The 19,001-nt window shown below is 38.5% G+C and overlaps 1 protein-coding gene across 2 annotated transcripts in view; it reads right to left on the bottom strand.

Moving 5' to 3' along the window:
* The window catches only part of NOX4 (NADPH oxidase 4), a 112,909-nt gene that overhangs the window by 58,162 nt on the left and 35,746 nt on the right, over window positions 1-19,001 (bottom strand). For both annotated transcript variants that reach the window (XM_032679201.1, XM_032679202.1), the window contains exon 12: window positions 10,981-11,041. In XM_032679201.1, the coding sequence (XP_032535092.1) occupies window positions 10,981-11,041 (61 nt within the window). The remainder of the gene's footprint in view (window positions 1-10,980; window positions 11,042-19,001) is intronic.

Raw genomic sequence — 19,001 nt, 5'->3', positions numbered from 1 at the left:
AATACATAACGGCACAGAAATGATAAAATTGTCTGCATAGAGAAATGGTACATTCTGGTACACATATGCTGAGAAGCATGAGAGATTTTTTAAAAAAAATTAATTCTTAACAAATTTTTGGATTAATGAATTGCTATTTTATTTGGAAACTACAAAAATTATATTTTCCATGCGTGTTAATAATCGGGCACAATTAGCATAATCTCCTCAACTAATTAAAAAAATGAAAACATCAAATAACAGAAATTATAAAAGTGTCTCCCTTTAATTATAAATTTCAAACCAGTCACAGCTAAGCTTGAGAGACACTCAACTAACACAGTGTTAGTGAAAACCCTAAGGGAAAGCCCTGTGCCATCACGCTGGCACCAGTCACTTGGCAAAGCACAGCAAAGCACCACAGCTTCGACTTTGAAAATGTGCATGGGTGTCTGTGGCATTTTCCCTGAGGAAATGGCACTTACAGTGTGCTTAATGAATAAGGGAATATGCTAAATTTATGACAAAAGGCAGTCCTTAAAACTGCTTGTCACAGTGAAGAGCACAAACTGCCCACTGATTTATTTTAATTTCATATAATATGAGGAGGCTTCTCAGAGGCTGTAGGTGTGCTAATTACCATTGACAGTACAGTAAAATCATCACAGCAGCCACTTCAGCAACACTCAAAATAGCCAATAATCTCTGAAACTCCTCCTCTCCCCAAAATTCCCCTTCCACACTGAAAAATGTGTCAACAGCACTCAGTAAATACCACCTCCACTAAGTCCGTCTTTGTTCAATACATATAAAAAAACTAATCTGCCTATTTGGATCCACAGACTTTCCAGGGTCTTTCCCCAGCAGGAAAGCATTTTCTCACTCAGGATCATGGTATTTACTACAGCATTTTTAGCTTTACTAACATTTTAAGTGATCTTAAAATTTTCTGATTCCAGGTAAGTCACAAATCTAAGCAGTCATCCACTGGTTATCAGCTTCTATATCCAGAACAGGGTCCCGTCAAATTACTAAAAACACAGTGACGCTTTCTGTAAAGCATTATCCAAATTTTACTCTCTGTAGATGGTCAAACATTTTCAATCAAACCATTGTTTATCTAGGATATTGAGATTTTTAAGAAAAAAAGTTATTAAAATGTAAAAACCACATCCAAATGCTGAAAGTATAGGGATATATATGGGCACGTATATATAAATAAAATGCAGTACTTCTTGAAAGTCATAGTGAAGTTTTCTCACAAGTCCATCTCTTTTCCCAGCCAGAAACTGCATTCTGTCTCCCAAAGATGCAAGTGTTTCTCTCTCCAGGAGTGAGACCATGGCATATTACAGTAAATATATCCTAAACTGGGAACCCAGCCAAGAGCAGATAAAGAAAGCTGGAGACATACAAATCCTAGGAGGCAGCAAGGAGAGCATTTATAAGTGATATTTTTGGCTTTCAGACAGCATTTTTGACTATATGAAATTTTTGAGAAAAAAATAATATTTCTCTATGAAAAACTTAAATTAACTTTTTTTTAAAAGTGGAGGTATCTTCCATTCATTTACTAGGTAATTTTATTGCTCATACTTCTCATGGAAAAACTTGCTTTCAAAAAGTAGCCTGGACTGTTATTTCATTCCCTGCTAATTGCTTTGACTTCACTGCCTCTTCGTCAAACCCGCTGAAGGCATTGGATGCCTGAAAGACAACCTGTTTTTTCCAGCTGCTTCACCTGATCTAATAAAAGATATTACTTTTCCCTGCAAAACTTGCCTGTCATGGAATATTATGTCATTATAAGGTACACTTTGGTTTAATCTGCTACAAATGTCACAAACTACATAAATAAGAAGTGTCATGTTATCCTTTTTGAAACAAGCTCTGGCACTTCATCCCCATTTTGAGCAAGAAGAGCTTAAAAGAAAGAAAAAGAGGAAGAACAGAAGCATGCCTGAGCTGTAGATATGTTTCACTGTCAGTGAAACAAAACACATACTGCACACTGCCCGTCAGCTGCTGCACTTCATACCAAACGGCCATTTATTGCTGTCACAGCACAAGTGTACTCCATGTACCACAACGGGCACATTTGCATTTTGAGAAGCAATTTCCAGACTAGAAATTCTCTCTAACAGTTTCTCCTCACAGCACTTTAGTTAATACTGAAATAAGTGAATCCTTTGTCTTACTAAGAAATGCCACATGCAGCACATACTTCAAGTTTGGGATGCACTAGCAATTAATTTACCTTGCAGCATCTTAAACTTTATAGAGTATTTAAAGCATTTCTGCCTTGCTGTCTTTTGAAATTTCAAGACCTGATAAAAAGAAAAAAATTGGGGTGTAATTACAAATTAATTTAGTAGACTGACACTCATAAAAGGATGCCTTTATTTTAAAACATGGATTGCACTGGCAGTCTGGCTCCATTCCCATTAGGAACTTGCCTCCATGTTTGTGTTCTGCCTTTGAATATCCACATTTCATTGTGTTATAGTCTAGCACAGAGCTGTGATTAGTGCATAGTTTCATATGTAGTTTAAGTTCGTATAAAACACATAGCCACAAATACTTTAAGATAAACTCTTTTGTTCTGAGCAGATATCAAGATATCTATTTGGAAAAGTTGTGGAAACTTGCTGTTGCCCCTTTATCTTGACACGGAACTTTCAGTGCAAGTTCTAAGGTTTGGTTTGATTTGTTCTTTAAAGGAAGAGTTTAACCATTTTGCAGCTACCACATACACAGGAATCCTATTTTTGCAGTTGATAACTATACAGGTGGTTGGTGATAGATTTTTATTAATAATATTTATGACTTAATGGGATCAATCTCCAGGGAAGGACTGGGGCGAAAAAGAGCTATGGCTGCAATTTGCCCCTTAAAAATTCTTGGATCACAGACTGGCTCTATTTCCTTATAGTGAAACCCAAATTCTCCAGCTAGTACTTGATGCATCTGAGAAACAATGCATTTACAAAAGTCAAAGGACAGGATGGAGCAACAGGAAGGGGTGTGTGCGGCACATGAATGCAAAGCTGGGTTGCAAGGGACTGTAGGGAACTGATTCTAAAATTGGGGTGTTGGATTTGTTTCCCATGAACAAGGCCAGCACTGATTTTAAGGCACTTTGGAATGGAAAGCCATTTTGTAACTAACAATTTCTGTTTCAAGGATGACTGAAGCTCAGGGTGAGGACATGCAGCTGGCAAAAAGTGGAGTAAATATACTTATAGAAAGATGGAGAAAAAATAATGCAACAAAGGAGATGGGATATCCTAACTAGAACTTCAATGCTAATATCATGCCAACAAGGAGCTATATAAGGTTTATTGTGAAAATAGGGTGAAAACATAATTTGACCATGTTATTTGATCATGATGACATTTTCAATGTTGTGCGAGTTTTAATTAACTCTCACAGAATTAACTGCTGTGCACAGAACAAATTCTGAGCAACTGATGGCCCCTCTCCCTTCTGATCCAAGCTTAGTCAGGGAACCTGTAGAAATAAGCAGACAGGTAGGAGAGACCAAGGAATAAGGAGCAGTGCAAGGTAACATGGCAGGTCAACAACCATGATTACTGGTGGTCTTCATGGTAAGAGAGAGTTACACTTTAATTTGAACCACAGCCCAAATCAACAGTGAGACTACTATTGAAAGGCAAGCCCACTTCTGCATTTCAAAGGAATGTTAGAAGAGGAGAGCATGCAGAAAGCAGAGCCAAACAAATACAAGGTCTCAAAAGCTGAATTTAGTACAACAGATAACCAAATGGAAAGTTCAGAAGTGCCATGCTCATTTTCTGTTTTTGCACACAAAGAGGCAACCACTAAAATGTACACACATTTCTGAGAGGTGGTTCTTGCCCTGAAATAAGGAAAGGAGGAAAAAATAGAAAGAGGAAAAAAACCCCAAAAATCAAAAAAACCCAAACAACCAAAAAAAACCCCAAACCCAATAAAACCCCAAAACCAACCACAAAAAAAAACCAATAACAAACCCAAAACAAAACAAAAAAAAAAGGCAAAAAAAAAGAAGAAAACCAGTAAGTTTTGTGATCATCATAAAGTTGAGCTTCATTTTCACAAACAGCACAAAAAGAGCCCATGAACATCCCAAGGTTGAAGCTGAAAAATCTGTAGACTATTTCAACCCCAAATTCTGGGTTTCATTTATGTTAACTTCAGTACAGAAATTATTCTAAGAAGTTATCAAGCATCATGCAGGAGTTGGGATCATATCATGATAACTGTCCCTTCTGATCATAAAGATCATAAATATCAACAGTTCCTACAGAAGTTTTTCCTATTTTATGTTCTAAATCTGAAATAGATTTTTCCTCATTAACTACAGTATGTTTTACAACCTGTTAGAAAAGGATCTCAAATATTTCAAATCTATTTTTAAGATATTTTAACCAGCAATTTTTAGTTAAACTGTGATAAGTGATAATTCCAAGTCTGAAGTGCCTTTGCATTTTTCTTCTGTCCTGAAGGGAGAAATTTCAATAAACTTGGAACAAAACTAGACATTTGGTAAGGATTCTTCAGCAAAATTTGGATGGTATCTAAGGAAATCTACTGCCCCCTGAGAAATGCCAGCTCTTCATGCATGTGAGCCTTCCTATTTCTCTAGAAACCATTACACACTGGAGCTCACACAAAGGAACCTGAAAATCCAGCCAGACTTGTATATTCAGTGCTTGAAGCAGCTGTGTACCTCTGCACAGAAACTACATAAGAATGGGACTTCCCTAAGCAAAGATTAACAGAAAAAGGGTGAAACACAGGCAACTCCAGAAGACCAACTTTACCTTCTTAAATAAGCAAACACAGCACATAAATAGTGATTGCAAAACCAGAAATCTTCCTGGCAGTCCACTAAAATACATGTCCTAAAGATCTTCTATCTTGTAATTCTATTATCAAAGTGGAAAGCAGTTTTTTGCTTTTTTTCACTACATTCATTCTGATCCTATCAGATGCTACATGTTAGTGTGCTCTACAGCTTTCACTCCTGTAGTTCAAGAAAGTAATGAAAACATCTGAAGCTTGACAAGAAATCCTGCAACCGTGTGTTCTTGGGTCAGTTCTTAACTACAGCAACATCCACACATCCTTTGCATATTATATCAAAGGATAAAAATAAATTTACATCATTGAGCCATGTCATTTTCTATAATCATTACATGATTAAAAAGAACCTGAGATATGCAAAAAGGTGGACGTTTACAAATAACAGGATACATGAAGAAAGGACTTCCGTGTAGGAGAAAATTTCCTTCAAGGTAACTTTCTCACCAAAAAATCTTTTTCCCCTCTAGGGATAAAACTCATTAACTGTTCAAATTGGATTTGACTCAAGTTACACTGTTTTTGGTACTAAGTCAGCTGGAGTTCAACTAATGTAAAACAATCCAGGTCTGTAGCCAAAAATTCAGATGAGTTCACCTTTAGCATTAGTTCTTTAATCAGAGGAAAGAGGCTTTCAATATTGAGTCAGTAAACTAAATCTGTTCTTTTTTTTTCTCCAGTCTCTTAGTCTTGTCTTTTATGGAGCTTTATTGAGGAATAAATAAAATAATTAATGAACATTAATGGCAATGAAGAATAAAATTAGTATTCTTTACAGCACACTATGGCTAATATAACCATATTAACTTCCCAGAAATGTAACTATTATTTTATTACTAATGTCAAATTATATTAAAAAGAAACACAATTAAACCTTTTTAGCACTCAGTTCTGATATCTTCCTCAGAAGTGTAAGTAGGATTCCCTGGCAACATAAGAATTGTTAGTCATAAAATCTAACAGCAGAAAATAACATCTATCTCATCCCTGTCCTCTTCCAAAGCCACTGATTTTGCTGGACCACTGGACAACATCACATCATTGACACCTTTACACCCCACCAGGAACCTCATGGAAAAACTAAACACAACTAAATACATGTTACTATGGAATGAAAAAGGCCCAAATCAAACAGAGCCTTGCGATAATAGCAAGAGTTGACCAACTGTTCATCACCAGTGAGCAGATATTTTTAAAGACACTCAGTAGCAGTTACAGTGAACCTAGGGCAACCTTGTCACATCCTGCAGGCCGACTTTGTAGTCTTATCATTCCTTCTTGTCATCTTCTACTCCACACATTCCTCCAGTCTGAATCAAGACCTACTAACAATACAGTAGATACTGACTGAGTGATCCACTACTTCAGTACATCTCAAACTGTCCTCAGGGTTACTGGAAATGAAATATCGCCTCTTTGCTAGATCCTATACTTGCTGATAAATTCCAGGTAAGCGCAACAATGCACAACAAGCCTTGGGATGATTCAGGCATCCTCCAAATCAGGAGCTGCAAGGGCTTAACAAGGTCATGCAGATACTCCCAACAAGCCCTCTCAGACTAGAAAGTTTAAATCATTCTTCCTTCAGAGCCACTTAAAAAGTATGTTTATTTTCTTCTAGCGAACATGAAAAAAAATCCTTAGTCAGCCTCCAAAATTGCAAACAACTGCCTTCTTTTCTTTTTCTGTTTAAAAATAAGAAAATTGGGGTGTGTACTGTTTGCTGTCTCAGGTCTTAATCCATAGGGAGTTAAACAAGGTCCATGCTTTCATACATTTGCCATGTTCTGGAAAATTGTTGGTTTTAGCTGAAAAATGGTTTGTTTGTTTTTTCCCCCTGAAACTTTCAGCTCCAAATATGGACCTTCCAGAAAAAAGAACTGTGACAAAATCTGACAAAAATTTCCATCATACCGTACCAGGATTCAAAATAAGGTAGTCTGTACCTAAATGACCTAGTGACCATGCATATCCTCATTTGTAGCACAAAGAATTAAGCAAAGATACATCTTTTCTGATGAGACTTGGAGTTTATTAGGGTGATGCAGATCGGTGCCCCATAATCTGTCTGTTCTCCCTGTAGCTGGACAGTTCCAGCACACATCACCACCTCCCTCTGCCATGACATTTAGTAACCTATAGGACACAACTATCAGATTCAATGGGTGCTATTAAAGTGCTCATATGACATTCCCACAATAAACATCATGCTGCTCAGGACAGGCCTTGTGAACGTCTCCAGGATCACGCACAGCTACACAGCAGGATGATGTCACTACTACAAGATAAAATTACTGTAGAGCACAGAACAGCATCAGTGCCCTAAACACTGTCTCACATCAATTTGTACCAGCAACACACTGCAACATAACAGCAATGTTTTACTGCCTTGAGGCATGCAGCTCACCTCAACACCTCTGAGTGCTCTGTATTTGTTTTCCATAAAAACATGCTGTATGGCTTCTGAAGCCTGTTACTTCTGCATCATCAATATCACTTTATGTCTCACACCCTGAAGCTTGTCTAGTGAATGAGATACATTGTCTTGATACGCTGCCGTGGTTTTTTTCACTGCTGTCAAGTTGTTGAATGCAAGGCATAGCCCCTGGCCTCTCTTTTTCCCTCCAGAGATGCCAGATGAAACGTCAGCTTTAAAACTAAGCAAGCAGTAGTACTTGAGGCAGCAGCAAGGACAGAGGAGGCGTAAGGCTGATTAGATAACAGCTCTGAGGACAAACTAGACAGTGAGACAAAAGAAACCTAAAAGAAATCCTTTTGTAAATACCAAACCAACAATTGTCTCAAAGCTGAAGGAAAAATAGGTGATCACAGAGATACAAGAGAAGCAAAACAAAACAACTATTTAGAGGGGAGGCCAGGAACAAGATCAGCTTATTAGCTCAGCCATGGATCTCACAGCTCTGACCTGTGTATGAGTCATTGTAGGGCCCTCAATGTTACTGTAGGATTTAAAGCTGCCATCCACCAGCTCAGCTGGGACGACTGCCAAGGAGTCACAGAGGAAGACAGGCTGACTTAGCTCTGAGCCATGGGGCTAACCCAACCTGCACGTGTGCAAACACCACAGGTCAGATGATGTAAACACACTGTAACTCAGGTGTCTAAGTACTGACAGGGAATTAAGCTGTGTTCTACAGCCATGGGTTTCACAGTGCCACAGAATGTTTTGCTAATACAATAGGTTCTGACTTAAGCAGTCACATGTCAGTACAAGGACAGTAATTATATGATCAAAAAACCATTCTTTAGGGAGATCTATAATAGCTGTTCTAATAGTCACAATACCCATGGCATATGGTAAAAGAAAGAAGAAAAAATCAAGTTAGGAACCTTTACATGGGAAAAATCACAACCAGTTGTCAGTTAATTAAACTAACTACCTCTGAGGCAGTGATGTATATATCTAGACTCTTAACAATGAATGAAGAGAAAAAGGTATGCTTGAGGCCTGGCTTGTCTCATCCAAAACTAGACACATAAACAGGTCAGAGGTCTAGAAAGGGAGCTGTGGGAAGTATTTCAGGTGAAACTGTCTGCTACAGGCATCTGAGGGCACATTACAGCAATACCAGTGCTTGTGTGTCTGTTTTCTGTGATGAACATGAAAGCTAAGTACTATACAGTTACCAATACCACCACGAAACAGGTGAGAAATAGAAGATCTCAGATTGGTATTGAAAAAGGAATGGGAGGAAAATTTCTGCCTTTATCCAAATCTGCTTCTGAAAAGGGCAGATTCTGAGTTCTTCTAAGCTCAGATAGCACCATTTCATTTGAGTGCTGAACGAAAAAGGGGATCTGAGCTACCATTTTGTTTGCAAAGGTCTCAGAACTATCGCTTCTGAGGTTTCTTCCTCTCTACCCTACTTTTTCTGTCCTACATTTTTCATTATTCAAATAATTGATTTTAAAAAGTAAATAAGGCTATTGTCTGAAAATCTACTAAGTATGTGCTCCTATGCAAAGTGCTATTTCTAGAGTGACTAACTTTTCCAAAAGTCACTTCTTTCAGCTTATTCAATTGAAAATTAAAATGATATGTACTGGGATTTGGGCAATAAATGACTTCCCATCAACAGCACCTTCTCATCAGTAGCTGAAAATACTATTACAGTCCTTATCTTTTCTCTTGACATACAGTTGCTTTCCCAACCTACAAAACAAAGTCATTAAGGCTACAAGATATTCTAATTAATTTTCAAAACATAAGACTTTGTGTTAAGAGGCTTGACCTGAAACAACTTGCGGAATTGGTTTGCCAGCAATCTGTATCCCCACTCCTGTCCTTACAGCTCATGGCAAGAAATTGCTACTGCACCACATCTCCCAGGTGCAGACAGCAGAAGCTAAAACCATCCAGAGGAGATGGATGGTTTAACTTAACTGTTTAGTTAAACAGTTCTTCTCTGCATTTCAGGACAGGTCTGCGCTCCTCTTGTATCCTTTTAATTTAGGCTTGTAATTGAGTTCTCTGAAATAAATCGCTAAGTGTCTTTGGTGTCACGTATAAACTGTCAGGAATGTGAAAATGTGATACAAAGGAGAATTTTAATAGGATAAAGGCTGAGAGAAGAGGTCAGGAGAAGAGCTCAAATGACAGTACGTCTCATAAAAACTCCTCCAATCTAATATCCTGTCTGCAGAAGCAGCCTTTAGAGCATGCTTAAGAAGGATAATAAGGAATGTGGAAAAATATAATAATCCTTCCTCAAACAGTCAGCAGATTAGAGATCACTAATTGTCACAGGGTTTAAGGGAGAAGTGACAACACGGCTCCATGGTACCAATGCAGCATAAAGAGTTGGGTAAATCATCTGCTTCTCAACAGCACATTTCACTGTGGGAGAGATCTCTCTCTTTAGCAACTACTACAATAAATGGTCTCTGTAATGTGACAGTGTCCTGAATATCATACAGTCCAACATAGGCAGACCTTTCTCTCAGTGGAGACTATAAATACTGAGCTGGCGGAATAATATTTAAATGCTAATAGAGAGCAGTTCATACCACAGAGGTAATCAGAAAACTTTAAAGATGCCACTTATTTTGGATAGCTCATTTTGCCATTACTTCTCCATTACACTCTCCCAAATAGCCTACTGCCCTCTCCCATCTAGAAATGCTGCTTATCAACAAAAAAGTCATCATTCTGAGGCAAAACAGAGGCTAATTGTGCCCATAATCTGTCCCTGTCTAGCCAACATCCTATACTTCAAGCAAGAACAGAAAATCAGGGTGATTATGAAACATATGCACATATGGCATTACCCTCACAACCTTTGCCTACTGAAGTCTTCCACAGGCAAGTACGTAGCCAGACCAGAAAGCTCAACAAATATTCATGGACTTGATTGGTCTAATCCTTTTTAGGGCTACAAGCTCATTTGACTCAATTCCACAAACACACAAGCTGATACAAATTAACACGGAAAATATTTCTTCATAAGAAATGAAGCAGACAGTGCTGTGTATTTGTCTTCCTTACAAGGAAATGCTATGCTAAGCAGGAAGAAAGTCAGCTGCCAAGGAATAATGACAACTATCACTTGAGCATACAACTGTTACAGGGAGCACCAAATTACCATTCTCCTCTGTGGGGAATCCTGGCTTACACCCCTGATCTGGAGGACATTCAAAGAGCAGTGGAAGAGCATGGAAGAACATGAAAGCAAACCTGTAATCTCAGTGTACCATAGGCATTAATTAACCTGGCTGCCATCCAAACTGCTGGCATCAAAATCCGCTTATCTGGAAGCTGCACATTTCAGCATTTCTGCAGATGCTACTACACACAGAGGCACTGCACTGCACAGGGGCAGTGCAGTTACCCAAAAATAAGAAAAAGAGGCAGAAATGGAGGAACACTGAAAATTATTACAGTGCAATCAGAAGATCTGTTAGTAGTTGGAAAAACATGTTATCTGAAGAAATGGCACATCTGAATAAAGCAGAGGTTGCATCAAGAATGTAATAAAAACAACTTCGGAAAAACAAGCACGAACAATCTCTAGAGAGAATACACCACAGTCAAGGAGCAATTGTGCTGGAGCCAGAAAGGGAGAACAGTTCAAGTAAAAGTATTTGTCTCTGAAAAGGAATTGTTTTTCTACATACCTGTCCAGTCTCCTACTATTTTTACGTGGACCCCAAACGTTGCTTTGGTATCTGTAGGGCACTAAAAATATTAAATATATTAAGGACCACTTCTGGTTAATAAAAAAACAAAAAAATGCATTCAAAGTATAGTTGTTAAGACAGAACGTAGTGTAAATAGGTCATTCCTGAGCAGCCATACCCTTTAAAAAGCAAGCCTATCATCAATACAGTTCAGGAAGTCAAGCACATCTAGTCTCCAATCAGACTTAACCCTTTCCTCTGGTCACAGAGGAGTTTCGACGTTTGCTTGGGGGTGTGATTTGGAACAATCATTTCAGTAAGCATTACTCAGAAATTATACCAACTGTAGGTACAAAAGCATGGAAATACTCGCTCTACTATCAACACTTATCACTCGTAATCAGGAACCACCTCATCACTCCTATTTCAAGGTTTTTAAGAGATTTCTGGTTCTTGAATGTCAGAGTCCACGTTTTCAAGCTGATCATTCTCACACAACTGATGCTTTCCTCTAAATGGAAACTGAGGTTTTGCTGCACTCCACAAGAGCTTACAGTTTGCAAAGGAAAAGCACCAGATTGTGCGGCACATCATAAAAGTCACTATCTAGCCACCACTCTCTCACTCTGCACATACGCCCTCACCTTAGGGCTATTTGCTTGCGACTATTAACACAGGAATGCTATTATTTACAGTCTCATTCACATCTTGGTATCTAAAAACCTCCAGACAAGCCAAGTCAAAGGTCTAAGGTGCCCTCCAAGTTTTGTTTCTTGTTAGCTACAGGGGCATTTCAAATGCACTGCCTGGACAGCTTTTGCGGGTATAATAAATAATTGCACACTTAAACAGGGCAAGTAACTATTACTCAAGAAAAGATTCAGTGCTTTTCTTCTATAAACCAACACCTTTGATTTTTTTTTTTTTGATAACAGATAGTACTACTGAATTTTGATGCCTTTCTTAGAACCTGTTAATGATTGATTCAAGTTCCATCATGAAACCAATACTTAACAGGTGATGCTCCTGTCTCTCTTTTTTTTTTTCCTACTGCTAAAGACAAATATGAGTTCTGAGGAAAGGGCTTAAATTCAAGAAACACATCTATATTATAAACAAAAGAGGTCCAGGTAGCAAATCCAAGCATCAAATAATCAAGCACTACGCTTATGAAGACACTTGGCTCTGTTATGGAGCTTTGCCATTAGCATTCCCAAGATAATCTGTTGTGGAGTGCAAAACAACTGGCCTCAGGACTGAGGGTTGGTTCCTTATTTAACAGCAGGTTAATACTATCTACACCTTGGCAAACCTAAACAGGGAATACAAAGTCCCAGCTAGTCACTCCATTTTCCTGAAGGGGAAGAGCACTCCTGTTAAGATTGCTGATTACTAAACATACTCATATTTAACTTCTTGTCATCTTCCAAGTTTTCCTATAAAAATGGGGTAGAGAAGCCTAGAGTTCCAACTATTTCAGCAAGTTTCAGACTTCAAAAGCAAAACGGCATTAAGGGAGGGATGCTGGCAAACTTCACACAATGAGGCCACAATTTGGTATGCCTAGTTGCAATGTCTTCCTACAAAAATATCAAAGACCAATTCTCCACATAAAAGCAGGTAAGCAGCCTCTCAGGTAGAAAGTTGTGTACTGGCAGTAAAAGGGTCTGTTCTCCTGGAGGTTTCTGTAAGAGCCTTTAGCAGGGTTTATTTTTCACTCTGTGCTATCGCACAGCTCTCTGTTTCACAGGAGGTTGGCTGATTTTCTTTGTTTAACTATCCACAGTCCCAGTTTAGTACATATTCTATAAAATTGTCTGTCATTTCCTCCTTCCATGAAGTTAATGGCAGAATCCCCCTTGTCTCCAGCAAGAATAGGTTCAAACCTTTCATACTTTACATTACCCTTGTGACTAACTCCTTTCTGCACTGCTCTGAAAAATTATCCAATAAAAGTGAGATTTATTTCTCTTTAAGCTGTAGGAAACCTATTTTGATACTTATAACTGGATATGAGAGATCCTCTGAGAGTTCTGAAAAAATCTTGTTGTACTGCTAAGTCTTACCAGAAAAAACATGACCATATGGGCTACATGGAGTGAAATGCTCCCCCTTCAAGGGAGAGAAAGCATATAGATGGTCCAGTGAAGGGTCACCAAAACAATGAGAGGATTGGACAACCTGACACACAAAGAGAGGTCAAAAAGGGAACGTGCTTGTGCAACCCACACAGGAGAAGTCTTGAGGAGATCACTGTCTTCAAAGAAATCAAAAATAGCTATAGAAAAAATGAAAGTGCTCTCCTGTCTTCAGCACCATGCATGGAAACAGGACAACAGACCAGGAGTACAAATTGTTTCAGGGGAAATTTCATAAAAATATTCTTCCTTGTGGAATAGGCAGAGAAATGGTACAATTTCTCCTGCTAATTCAGCTTCACGTAACTCTGAATAACCTAATCTAAAGCCCTTGCACCAGAAGGTCAAGCCAAATGATCTCCAGAAGCCTCTTCCAACTTTAGACTTTCCTATATACTTGTAATTATAACTTTGAAATTTGTATTTACATTTTTTCCTGAATGGATCACTTACTTTACCTCTCTCATCTCCATGAAGACAATTAAGTTTCCAAACTGTGGCTTTCTCAAGACTGTTAGAGAATATATTGCAGCAGCTTAACAAATATTCAAAGACAGTTTTTCAAAAGTTTAATCATGGAAGTGAGTAAACTTTCCTATGTTATTAACAGACCACTTGGCATGTGTAATGAAGTGCAGTGAAAATATTGTCTTATATATTTAACCTTCTTCATGAAATCACGGAATCATATCACAGCTGAGACTAGAAAGCATCTCTAGTGACCGGCTACTTCAACCCTCCTTCAAGAGCAGGGTCTTCAAGAACAGGTGGCCCAGGACAGTGTCCCACTGTGCTTTGAATGTCTCCAAGGATGGCAACTCTATAGCCTCTCTGGGCAATCTGTGCTGCTCTCACAGAAAAAGTGGCATTTTTCTTAGGTCTTGATGAAACTTCCTGTATATTAGTTTGTGTTGTCCTGTCACTGGGTGAGCGTCTAGCTCTGTTTTCTTCACTCATCCCTTAGTTCTCGCTCTCTCAGCCTCTCTTCATATTTAGAGATGCTCCATTTCCTTAATGATCTTCATGGCTCTTTGTGCTCTAATACGTCCATGTCTCTCTTATACCAGCGAGCCCAGAACTGGACACAGAGATTCAGATATATCTCACCAGTGCTGATCAGAGAAGGGTCACCTCCCTGGACCTGCTGGCAACAGCCAGCCTAGTACAGCCAAGGAAGCTGTTGGCTTTTTTTGCTGGTTCATGGTCAACTTAGTGTCCACCAGGACCCCCTGGTCATTCTCTGCTGATCTGCTTTCCAGCCAGGCAGGTCAGAGTTATTGCCTTGATCAAATAAAGGTGCATCAGTGACCTCAGCGATGCATCATGCCCTCTCTGCAGCTGTGAACAAAACCAGCTAAAATTGGTTCTAAAATGTCTTTTGACAAATATCATTTGGACTTCCTCATGCTGCTTTTAATCTGGGAGCCCTAAGAAACATTTCACTGTATTGTGTTCAGAGCTGCATGCAGCCCCTTACTTTTTCTTTATTGCCCAGTATACTGCACAGTAGGAAACTGTAAAGATTAGTCATTCTTAAAATTAAAAAATAATTTCTCTTAGTTCCTTTTCCTGAAATAAACCATGTTTTCCGGACAGGTAAATCACTAACTTGAATAGTCTGTAATGAGAAGGGACAGTAGACATCACTAAACTAAGGGTGACAAGTGCTTTTCAGTAGTCCTTTCCAGATTTTGAATAGTTAAATGAACCTTGTTTGCTGCATTCATTTGATTAAAATGCTATGATCTGCAAATTAACAGTTGCAGATAGAGTAACTACTTTAAGTTATGTTAATTTTATTCTAACCTTAAGCAATATATACCTTTTAAAAGTGAAAGATTTTACAGGTATGAACATCTACACTAATCGGGTTACCTGTCAGCATTTGGCCCTCCTCCAAAAGCAATTGGAAGCCAAAGGAATTCTATTAAATTTAATAGAATAGGAGTTGTGCAGATTTACACCCCAAGAGAAACTAAACTATGTTCTTAGCATCAGTAAACTGGTAGATTTCCCCAGAGCTGGTAATCACATGTGAGCAAGTTTAAAATGCCTAATTTTATTTTATTTTTGTATGTATTTTCACATTCAACAGAATTATAGTATCTTACATGTAGATAAAACCTATGGAATATAGATTATTCTATATCTTCATAAAACACCTACTTTTCCATATATTTTTTTCCTTTTTTTTTCAAGCTAACTTGGAATACAAATGCAAGCTATCACATAAGAATTTTGCAACAATCCCTGGAGAACTTTATGCTTATAAACCACCAAATTAATTACACTCACCAGTAACTACAGCTCTACTATCTATCTCTATGCTGAGATAAAATTTAGATGATAATTTCAATAAACTTAATAATATATAACGCACAAGATTAATACATACTTGAAATGTATTTTTTTAATCAGTTTTACATTGTAATCATGGTTCTAAGTTGCCCACTGCCTTGCTTTTATATGAATATAAAATGAGCAAACTAATTACTGTTAGATCATAGTGATAAAACCTTATATCCACTATAGTGGCCTCGCATTGCACCAGCGGGGGTTTAGATTGGATATGAGGAAAAATTTCTTCACCAAAACAGTGGTCCAGCAGTGGAACAGGCTGCCTAAGGAAGTGGTGGAGTCACCATACCTGGAAGTGTTCAAAAGACGTGTAGATGGGGACAGGGTTTAGCGGTGGACTTAGCAGTGCTGGATTAATGGTTGTACTTAATCTTAGAGGTCTTTTCCAATCTAAGTGACTCCATGATTCTATATGGGTACAAAAATCTGCTCTAGGTGATGAGCAATGGAGAAATATGCATATGAGAGCACAACATAAAGCAAATGAAAACTATGTTATAAGCATCTGTGCCTCCAGCTTAGAATACCCTGAATATTTAACATCACTGGTATCTACCCCCAGTCAAAAATCAAGTCCAGAACAAGAAACAGGACAAACCTTACTAAAATTATTTTAATGGTATTAAATAATATTCAATATTTTAAAACACTCTTTTTAGGCCTTGGGGTGCATGGAGTGCAGTGAGTCAACAGAAAACTAGCAAGAAAATAGGAAGTTAATTCCTGAATGTATCCAGTTCTTCTGTACTACTCTTCCATGAGAATTGTGAAACCTCTTTGGAGAGATGTTAGGTTTTGATTACAGGCTGTCATGGAAATGTTAATACGTGCACCAAGACAACACTGCAGAATATCTGTTATCAGAAGAAAGGAGATGAAAGAGATGCCCAAGTTACATATCCCCATGTGGGTCTGCAAATAAACCTCCTTACAAGTTCCTGTGGAGATACTGCTCTCAAGTATACTGCACCACAGTAAACACCATCTTCTGAATTTGGTGCTGTAGTAGGTGGTCTGAATAGTGCCCAAAGCTACAAAGAAGATCTGTGGCACGGTTGGAAGAACAAAGTGTCTGATTTGGGAAATTAAAAAGCTCATTGTGGGGTTTGTTTAAATAAAAGGAAACTCCTTCAAAGAAGGCTTTCACTTTGAGGAAAAAGCCATGATATGATCCTAATATGGATTTGCAGATATCCTGGCCAGGACTGGAAACACTACAGAGACCCCATTTCCATGCTACTGCCTGCCAGGGTGGACCAGTTGCACTGCAAACCCCAGTTCATCAGCCCATCCTTACTCCAGACTCAGATGAACTCTTACCCAGAACAAGAAAACACATTAAAGACTTGGTATGTTTGGAAAAGAGGCAGAAATGAGAGGGGAAAAAAAAGAGGAACAAAACACAACCAATGTATTTTCCCTCCTGTAAAGGGAAAAAAAATAAAAAGTAAAAAAAATAAAAGGCTTTCAACTTCGTCAAGTGACAAGAAAATGTGAACCTCAGAAGTTCAGTAAGCTGTAGCTTGTCTGGTTTCATACAGAACTGATATAAACATTCTTAAAATGATTCACTCTGACATCAGAAAATTAACAGGAGTGATGACAAACACAGGCATGCTATATAAAGGTAGCCAAAAAATAGTAGCTAGGCTTCAGTCTGACTCATAGGAGGTGAACTCTGTTACACTGGACTATCCCTGTTTTAACTAATTAATCCCATAAGAAGCAAATTTCAGAGGAAAAAAAGTTACTATGTGGAGTTATTCTTTCAAACACATTTCCCCCTCAAAGGCTTGGAGATTTACTAAAACATCTCTGTTTATTTTTCTGTTTCATGTTATTTTACAGATTGGATTTTGCTTAAAAGTTTTCCCTGTTAAAGACTTGGCCTTAAAGCTATCCTAATTTAACTGGCAGACATCAGCAGACATTATAACATCTCTGAATGTGGGGAAATCCTAACCAGGGAACATGATTTAAGTATCATGGGTGTCTGGATGATCAAGGCAAGACCACCATGTCTTCAATACTCATTGCTTAAGCCAGAGCCCTCCCAGCTCTACAGCCAACTCCTTGCAAGTAGCCCAGCTGCAGAAACATATCCCAAACACTTTTCCTTTTCACTTTCCATTCCCATATACTCCTTGTTGTACAACCTCAAACACCTCCAGTCTAGCTAGTGGAAAAAACACACCACAACACTGCAGGATGCATCACTGGGCAGCTGCAGTTCCAAGAAGGATCATTCTGGTCATCTGGGGTCTAACTTGCTCTGTAACACAAACCACAAACCCACACCCACTAATTCCCCTGAGTCTGTAGTTCAGCATTTGCAACTTCAGTCCCTGCAGTCTCAGTTGTTAAATTTCTCTCAGTGTTCAAAATGATCCTTGTTTTCCTTAGGTCTGAATCTATGACCATTTTTTCCTTGATTTCACTCTTGCACCACAGGAAACCACAAATCTTTAATGTAACAAATACCTTTGAATTGTAAATAGAACAATACTTGTAAAATACATATAATGTTGCATAAAACACAAAAATCATTGAATGTATAACATGAAATTTCTTTTTTTGGTTCCCAGTACATCTGTAGTAGCCCAACTGCTATTCTATTGCTGTTATGGATGCACTACAAAGATACAATTTGACAGACTAATCAGTATTTTTTTGCCTCTGCAGCTCAACCAAAGCAAAAATCTTGCTGTTGCCCTTTCACCCCAGCAGACGCATTACACTTCACAGAATCATAGAACGCATAAGTTGAAAGAAACCCATAGGGATCATCGAGTCCAGTTCCCTATAACACAGTAAAATGTTTCAATCCTAGCAATATTCAACCTATATAAATTACGAATTTCAAGCTGTTAGCTCAGGAAAGAAACAAATCAAAACCTTTCGAGATGCTCAGGATGCAAGCCTTCATCCCTGAACAATGCTCCTGCCCAAGCTGCCTCTCCAAGAGTCCTCCAGAGGTATGCGGACATATCGCCAAGCAACGCTGCGCTGAGCTGACAACACATGAACAAGGAAACTGAATGGCACAAGAGATTCATTCTCTATCATCCCTGAGCAAAACTATGGGCCAACCCCAGACTTATGCCAACTGGTTCCCAGTGGTGTGAGGCACTAATGGACAAACCATCAAAGGATCAATGGGTTTTCCAGTCAGATCACCGACACCCTGAGGAATCCTCTGTCCCTTCAAACTCCCCTGCCAGCACATACAGTATTTTGCCAGGCTAAAGCAGACATCCTCACCCGTCAGATGGTCTTAATTTTAGGACAGCAAGAGGCAAGGTACTTCATTTCCTCTGAGATTTTGTCCACACGTTAATAGTACTCATGTTAAAGGTTGTTTGTTGGTTTTTTTTTTTTCATTTTGACATTTTCCTGCAGTTCCTAGACCTTTCTCTAACCTGACCTAGCAGCTAAACTAAAAGCACCACCTCTTGATGGGAGAAAACATATTTCTTTGTTAAACTCAGTAGATGCTTATAATATATTGTAAATTTAGTTTCA

Source organism: Chiroxiphia lanceolata, chromosome 2, assembly GCF_009829145.1.
Source record: "Chiroxiphia lanceolata isolate bChiLan1 chromosome 2, bChiLan1.pri, whole genome shotgun sequence".
NCBI lineage: Eukaryota > Metazoa > Chordata > Aves > Passeriformes > Pipridae > Chiroxiphia > Chiroxiphia lanceolata.
The sequence above is the reverse complement of the archived record's forward strand: the minus strand, read 5'-3'. Positions and strand labels throughout refer to the sequence as shown.